At 57.2% G+C, this 8255-nt stretch overlaps 1 protein-coding gene across 4 annotated transcripts in view; it reads left to right on the forward strand.

Annotated features, from left to right (window-relative positions):
• The window catches only part of PML (PML nuclear body scaffold), a 40659-nt gene extending 35571 nt beyond the window's left edge, over window positions 1-5088 (forward strand). For all 4 annotated transcript variants that reach the window (XM_088024886.1, XM_028100335.2, XM_088024887.1 and 1 more), the window contains 2 exons: window positions 1251-1401; window positions 2508-5088. In XM_088024886.1, coding sequence (XP_087881012.1) covers window positions 1251-1401; window positions 2508-3295 — 939 coding nt within the window. In that variant the 3' untranslated portion in view covers window positions 3296-5088. The remainder of the gene's footprint in view (window positions 1-1250; window positions 1402-2507) is intronic.
• The last annotated feature ends 3167 nt before the right edge of the window (window positions 5089-8255 follow it).

Genomic DNA, 8255 nt, shown 5'->3' on the forward strand with positions numbered 1-8255 from the left:
CCAGCATTTGTTCTTGGAGGCTTCAGATAGCCCCGGGGGAGGCCAGCATCATCACTCTGCTAGAGGCAGTCCGGAAATATGAAGGACCCCAGGTCTGCCGTGGACTCTGTCCCAGCAGAACTCCCAGCCCTGTGACACGTGGCCCTGTGGCATTAGCCATGTCCTTTCCTCCTGGTCTCTGGCTAACATCCGCAGGTGGCATCCCCGGGAAGCTCTAAGCAGGCCACCAAAGACACCTTCTGGGCGTGGCACCTGGTGGATGCTGAGCAATTCACTTTAGGGAGAGGCTCTACCGCCCTCCAGCTGCAGCCGTTTGGGAGCCTCACAGAGTTGCAGCCCTTCCCCCACCCCTGAGGCCTTTCAAACTGTTTTTGCCTGGGTGCTGGAGATAACGGGGCCTTGGGTGCCCAGGTTAGAGGATCCCTGGGCCTGAGGCTTCTCTGAGCAGCCGGCTTCTGGATGCTAAATGACAAAGGGCCTCCGGGCCCTGAGACTTCTCTTTCCATGGCTCTCGCTTCTGGGTTCTGTGTGTCCACGTTGACGTGGCATTCCTGAGGCTGAGTGGCCCTCCCCTCCCCCTCTGTGTAGGACAGTGGGGCCCAAGCTGGCCATGGAGACAAGAAGAGCCAGGCTCCTGGCCGCTTCCGGAGAAACTTCTGAGCTTTGGGATGAGCCTCCTTCCTCCTGCCCCAAGTCCAGGGTGTTTCTTCTGAGTCTGTTGAGAGAGAAGGGAGCAGCAGACCCCTCCAGCAACAGCCCCTTCCCTGAGCTTCCCTGCCCAGCACCATGCACCCAGGTGCACACTCACTCACATATGCTCATGTTCCCACACAGTTGTCAGCACCGGTTCACAAATTCACACCCGATGCACACATTTGACATCTGCATTCATTCCCATACTTGTGCTTTCACACACACACACACACACACACACACACGCCTGCATGATCTCAGCCTCACTCCTCACTACCGCGTGGTTCACACGTGGCTCTCACGTACACACACATCAATTCATGTGCACACATCCTCATGCACACACTCAGACACACACCTTCCCCTTCCCAAAACCCTGCTCTCCCTCATGTGCATGCAGATGCCCCCAAACATACCAGCTTGCTCATGTCCCCACACTCACACCATGCACACACCCACCCACACACACACACACACGCTCACGGGCACATGCTCGCATTGCCACCATGCACCCTCGCCCTCCGGCCCCCTGACCTGTTGGTTTTTCTGTGTTGCAGTCCTCCCGAGAGCTGGATGACAGCAGCAGCGAGTCCAGTGACCTCCAGCTGGAGGGCCCCAGCTCCCTCAGGGTCCTGGATGAGAGCCTCGCCGACCCCCAAGCAGAAGACAGGCCCCTGGTTTTCTTTGACCTCAAGATTGACAGTGAAAGTGGGTTCTCCAGTGGCCACCCCCACCCCTTTCTAGCTTAGTCTCTGAGTCCCCGAAATAAGTGCAGGCAGAGCTATGTTCTGGGCCCGGGAGAGCCCAGAGCTCTGGCCAATGCCACAGCCAGAGAGCAGACAGAGTGCTGCATCCCCCCTGGGACTCCAGCTGTCCCACTTGGCTGATAGAATAAAGACTTCTGCCTCGACCAGCGCCTGAAAGCATGAGGCAGGTGCCTCCATGAGCTCATCTCTGACCAGTGCTTCTCTTAGAGAGCCCTGGCGACACACTTCTAAACAGAAACAACACGATGTGGAAAGTCACCACGATGAGGCCAGCAATGCAAGCAAGGCCTTAAGCCCTGGCTGTAGCATTCTGAGTACAGAGCCCATTCCGCAGGTGGGCCGCACAGGGAGGCTGACAGCCAAGATCATGGAGAAAGATGACCCCTTCTCCCAGAAGCCCCTCAGCTCACCATGGTGCTTACCTGCAGTGCCCTTCACTGAACCCGGAGGGCCCAGCCTGCCCTGTGGCACAGCCCCAGCACGGGGCCAGCCCAGCCAGGCAGAAGTGGTGCTGTGGGCCTAGGACAGGGAAGTCATTTGCAGACCTCACAGGGCAGCTCTGAGCCACGTTCTGAATGGAGTAGATTGGGCAGGTAGACTGTGTGTCCCAGGGCTCTGACCGGCCAAGAGTCTTGGCTCAGTGACCGATGGGATTGGAGGCTGGGGAAGGGAGCAGAGGATGCAGGGGAGACAAAGAGGGCCCCCGAGTGCAGGTGGGTGAGGCTAACAGAAGGCAGGCAGGAGGGACCTGGCTCTAAACTGGCAAAGTCTGGGGCAGGTGGCAGGGTCAGGGGGGTGGGGTGGAGCTGGACTCCCAACAGGTGAGTGGTGGGTGTTTGGAGAGCAGCCAGCCTTCGCCTTCTGCCCCCTGACCCCACGAGAGCCAGGGTAGAGCTACGTTCGGAGGCTGATGTGTGGTTCCTGCTGGCAGGCCCCAAGGTGGGGTCTCTGTGTGGTGGGACAGTAACCCCAGAGGTCCCGCTGCTCCCGCCCTGTGCCGCCCCCCCATGCCCCCGGGGCCTCACCCTGCCCTTCTCTCCTGCCCAGCCCAGAAGATTAGCCAGCTGGCGGCCGTGAACCGGGAGAGTGAGTTCCGCGTGCTCATCCAGCCCGAGGCCTTCTTCAGCATGTACTCCAAGGCCGTCTCCCTGGAGGTGGGGCTGCAGCACTTCCTTGGTTTTCTGGGCTCCATGCGCCGCCCCATCCTGGCCTGCTATAAGCTGTGGGGACCTGGCCTCCCCAACTTCTTCCGGGCCCTGGAAGACATGAACAGGCTGTGGGAGTTTCAGGAGGCCATCTCTGGCTTCCTGGCCATGCTGCCCCTCATCCGGGAGCGGGTGCCCGGGGCCAGCAGCTTCAAGCTCAAGAGCCTGGCCAAGACCTACCTGGCAAGAAACATGAGCGAACGCAGCGCCCTGGCCGCCGTGCTGGCCATGCGAGACCTGTGCCGGCTCCTCGAGGTCTCCCCAGGCCCCCCACTAGCTCAGCACGTCTACTCCTTCAGCAGCCTGCACTGCTTCGCGTCCCTGCAGCCACTGGTGCGGGCGGCCGTCCTGCCCCGCGCCCAGGCCCGCCTGCTGGCCCTCCACAACGTGAGCTTCGCTGAGCTGCTGGCCGCACACCGCCACGACCCGCAGCAGGGGCTGCGGAAGTACAGCCGCTACCTGAGCCTGCCCCCCACCTCGTCACCCCCTGCCCAGCGCGTTGGCCACTTGCAGGCTCTGAGCACCTACTTCAGAGGCCTGTCGGAGGAGCCCGTCTCTGCCCGGGCAGAAGGCATCGCCAACCCTGTTGCTGGCCATAGCTTGGCAGAGAGGGTGTGCCAGCAGAGCTGAGAGGAAGCCCGGACTGGCTTGGAATCTCTGGGGATAGGGAGGGGGTCCCTGAGCCAGCACCCCCCCAACCCACTGCCCATCACTGCATTCCCAGGTCCTGGCCCCCAGCACCCCGTTGTCATTTGGTCCAGAATCTGTTCTCTGGGACCAAATTCCCGTTCTCTAAAAACCCCACAGAGAAGGTTCCGAGTCCAAGCAAGTCCAAGTCCTAACTCCCCAGGGGCCACCAGATCCCCTTTCAGGCCTTGGGAGCACCCATGGGTTGGTTCCCTCGAGCCCTGGGCCCCTCTCCTCCAGGAGCCAAAACCACGGGGTAAAGAAGGCCCAGCCTCTGGGCTGAGTGGTCCCCAGCCACCCAACCTGCCACTTCCGTGAGTGTCACTGCAGCCCCTCCCTGACCTCCAGCCACTGCCCCCTATAGGGGACCTGCTGACAGCCCCCAGAGACCCTGCCCGCAACACCCCACGGGTACACAAAGTGCCTTTCAAACCAAGCCGCTGTCATGAGTTTGGGTTCTCCCACCATCTGCCTGTCTGAAAGCCAGCTCTCTTTCACTGCTCTGGGGACAAAAATGCATTTTCATCCCCAAAGAGCCTCATATCTGCAGAGACAGAAGCTACTGCTTCATGTCTGTCCCTCCTTCCAAAGTCAGACCCTTCCAAGCTTGCTTCTTTCCTCTGGCTGTATGGACACCTCCCCTTAGGCTTCGCTCTTCAGCCCTCAGGCCACCAGCCTCTCAGCATGGCTTTTGCTCTCTCTGCGCTGCTCACCTCAGCCCCACTGAGGAATGTCCTCTAATCCAGCGCTGCGTACCACATACACCAGGGGCCTGCAGCATTGGCATCCGCCGGGAGCCTCTACCCCAGACCTCTGGAATCAGCATCTCTGAGGTGGGCCCAGCAAACTGGTTTAGCACGTCCTTCAGATGAATCTGATACCCGCTAAGACTCAGAACCAGTACTCTGATAGACTGCTCCCCAAAAGCGCAGCAGGGTGGAGTAGCAGAGTAAGTCCTGGGCCCTACTGGGCACATGGAGGGTGACCTAGGAAAAGACCCCTTCCTGAACTCCGGCATCCCCACCCGCTAAATGGGCTCCCATCCAGCTCTGCCATTCTGGGATTTTAGACATGGACCGAAGCCACCGAGGCAGTGGGCAGGGCGGTTTGCAACTTAAACCCTAGCTCTCAGCCCCAAGCTGAGGCCCCCAGCCTTGTGGTCACACCAGAGGTCAGCGGCAGAACAGAGGCAGGTCAGGGCCTTCCCTCTGACCAGCAGAACCACTGTCCCCGCCCTGCTCCTCTTCCTTCCTTCTTCCTTGGTTCCTGCCACAGGGACACAGCCCAGGCCTCCAGCCTCCATTGCCCGAGCTTTCACAGGGTTGAGGTCTGCGTGCCCACACCTCAGCCTCCATCCAGCAGGTGCCCTGCAGATGCACTGAGGGATTGCATGGGAACTGGCTACCACAGTGGGAGTGCTGGTCGACCAGTGCACTCTGATGCATTTAAAATGGGATTCAAGTTCAAAGCAAGTGTTGACTTAGAAGCTCCTGTGGGAACAGGCTGATGGGGCCGCAGCCTAGCTGTGATAACCATCTCGGCAACTGCAAGGCAGTACCTGGGCCACCGTTCGTAGCGTCGTCCCTCAGCCTCACCCTGACCCGGGCGGCGCCCACTGGCTTCCAGCCCCACCGTGCTTGCTACCTGCAGAGTGCTTGACCACAGGTTTTACAACAAAGGGCTGTTCTGCCCTCTCTCCATTTATGCAGCCTCTAATAAAGATGTGAATGTTCAAAGTCTGATGCACCGATCCAGCACTGCTCAGCCAGCCTCAGCAGCCACTGAGCAGCCTCTTACCTCGGGAAGAGGCTACGTTCCCAGACATGGAAGAGCTGCCCTTCATCACATCCTCTGGGGACTCAGCAAAGCTGAGAGCCCCTTGTTGTTCAGTGCTGAGGGCCTCACAGATGTGAGCTCCCCCATTCCAAAGGGGGAGACCTAGGGTGGGCCTGTCAGGGATCATCTCCCCAAAGGAGAGGCACATGGAGGGAAAGAAGCACCAGTTTCACGAATTACCCCCTAGGGGGCGTCTGGAGCCAGAGACGGGTGTCCGAACCTCATCTCTTTTCTCTGCTGGGTAATCTTGCACCCCTGTGTGTGTCCCAGAGTCACAGGTGGCAAAACCCCCAACAATGGGGAGGGGAGCCCAGGACATTAGAAATGTGTAATTAACGTGCCGCTGTCCGGGGTTTCACCAGTGGAATCCACGTTAGTACGTGCAGGGATTCCCACAGCACAGGCAGTGTGGGGGGACTGGCCTTCCCCAAGCCTGGGTGAGCAGCCCGGTGATGTCATTGGATCAGTGCCACCACCCTTAACCCCACCTACCTGCCCCAGATGCCCAAATTCCAGTCCTGGAGTTTTAGTCTCTAAGAGCAACTCCAAATAGGTCCCCTGTGCCTCATGTTTGAATCCTATCTCAGAGTCACCCATGTCAGCTAACCATGAACTTGCTGGGCTTGAAGTCAGGACACTGAGTTTCTTTTTTCTTTTTTTTTTAAAGATTTTATTTATTTATTTGACAGAGACAGAGAGACACAGCGAGAGAGGGAACAGGGGGAGTGGGAGAGGGAGAAGCAGGCTTCCTACGGAGGAGGGAGCCCGACGCGGGGCTCGATCCCAGGACCCTGGGATCATGACCTGAGCCGAAGGCAGACGCTTAACGACTGAGCCACCCAGGCGCCCCTCAGGACACTGAGTTTCAATCCTCACCACAGCCTCTGACTGGTCTGGTGTGTCAAGCTCACTGATGCATAGGCTCTGGCTCTGTCAAATGGGATCATATCAATCATTTTTCCCTCACAGGCTCCTGCATGAACCAATGAGAGAATGTGGAAATAGGTTTTTAATATATGAAGAACCACACAAACATTAAGATCTTCTTTTACAGACAACCAAGACGACAGTTTCATTGCTTCATGAGTTACAAGAATTTAATAGATCTTAGCTCTTAGCAAAAAATATACATGAGCTTGGCTTCAGGGAAGAAAAAACAAGAGGGGGCGCCTGGGTGGCTCAGTCGTTAAGCGTCTGCCTTCTGCTCAGGTCATGATCCCAGGGTCCTGGGATCGAGTCCCGCATCGGGCTCCCTGCTCAGCGGGAAGCCTGCTTCTCCCTCTCCCACTCCCCCTGCTCGTGTTCCTGCTCTCTCTGTGTCTCTCTGTCAAATAAATAAATAAAATCTTAAAAAAAAAAAAAGAAAGAAAAAACAAGAGCAGAGCAGACAATTGTGGGGGTCCAAGGCAGTCAGGGAGGAGAGCAGGGGAGTCGACCTTGGAGTGGCTGAGAAGTGGGTGGCTCTGTGTCCCCAACACACCCAAATGGGGGATTTCAGCCCCACGTACCTGAAGCAGGGAACAGCCTTCCAGTGACACAGCTCAGCCGTGGCCAGCCCTACCTGCTCTGGTGCCTCCTTCTGAGGCCCAAGGGCTCACACCCCCAGGAACCCGGCCCCCTCCCCCATCCCTCCTCCTCCAGTCCCCACCTGCCCCACTTCATCCTTATTCCTACTCAGACTCGCTCGGACACCTAGGGCCTACCCTGGCAATTCTCCCTCTCTCAGAGTTTACCCTGCACCCTACAGCTCCCAGCAGGTCCAGCCCCTCTTCCTGGATCCTCTGACCTCAGGCTTGTGTCCACCCCACAGCCCACGTGTCCCCAACCCCTGTGCCTACAGGGGAGGTTGCTGGAGCTGCTCTCAGACTCAGCCGAGCTGGAGCGGCTCTCAGACTCAGCCAGCAGGGGGCGCTGCAGCCCCGCCTGGCCCTGCGATAAGGCGCAGCTCCAGTAGGTGGGGAGTGGAGGGGCGTGGGGCTTAGGCTCCCAAAGCGCTCAGTCTTTTCGTAAGTGCCCGGCACCCTGCGGGTGGTATGGGAGGTAGCTTCAGGTAGATAGTGCGTGGAGAAGTTCAAAAACGTCAACCGTGTTGTGTTTATTTTAACATCTATTAGAAAAAAATATAACCAGCATATCAAAACAGTGATTTCTGGAATATAGTTGCTCAGAATGATGCTAAAGTGGAATTACTTAAAGGTCTAATTTAAGGACAAATATTAGGTAACCACAAGCTCAGGAGGCACACAGGTATAGCAAAATTTGTGACTTAATTTGGGGAAATCCTGGGTTACCTCCCATTGGAATTAGGATGAGGGTTACAGCTAAAGTCAGGGCCCAGGTTAGAATTGGGGTAAGGATGGGGTGGGGTTAGAAGTTGGGGTAAAGCCTCAGGTTAGGATTTGGGGCTATATAAAATTTAGGGGCACATTTGGTGATGGAGGTTAGCAATGGAGTTAAGAATCAAAAGGAACAGAATTAGAGTCACTCTTGAGGCTACAGATAGGTCACTTTAGCAGCTGCAGAGTCCATGAAACTGTGGAGGGGTAGGAGCTTCTGAGAACCCCCTCATATGGCACCCTAAGTGTGGCCCGCCTCCCTCCCCAGCATCCTCTTCTAAAAGCACCCCACAGAGGTGCCTTGGTGGCTCAGTCAGTTAAGCGTCTGCCTTCAGCTCAGATCATGATCCCAGAGTCTCAGGATCGAGCGCCGAGTCTGAGCCCTACATTGGGCTCCCTGCTCAGCAGGGGAGTCGGCTTCTCCCTCTCTCTCTCTGCCCCTCCCCCTGCTCGTGTTCTGTCTCTCAAATAAATAAATAAAATCTTTTTAAAAATTAAAATAAAATAAAAGCATGTGCAGGCGTTCCACCTGAGCTCACTGAACCCTGGGTGGGGAGGCACAACCGTGGTCCAATCCGGGAGTAAGGGCCTCCAGCTTGAGCTGATGAATACTGCCCCCAGCGGACACAATTGGAAGGTAACTGTGTGCTTTCTGTTTCTCAATGCGCTTTCTCAGTGTTTTCTCATTTAGCACAGGTAATCTCCTGCAGTCTTGCCAGCACCCCTCTGCG

The sequence above is a fragment of the Eumetopias jubatus genome, unplaced genomic scaffold (genome assembly GCF_037043125.1).
Source record: "Eumetopias jubatus isolate StellerSeaLion01/CBP00866 unplaced genomic scaffold, mEumJub1_p1.0 scaffold_7, whole genome shotgun sequence".
Classification (NCBI taxonomy): domain Eukaryota; kingdom Metazoa; phylum Chordata; class Mammalia; order Carnivora; family Otariidae; genus Eumetopias; species Eumetopias jubatus.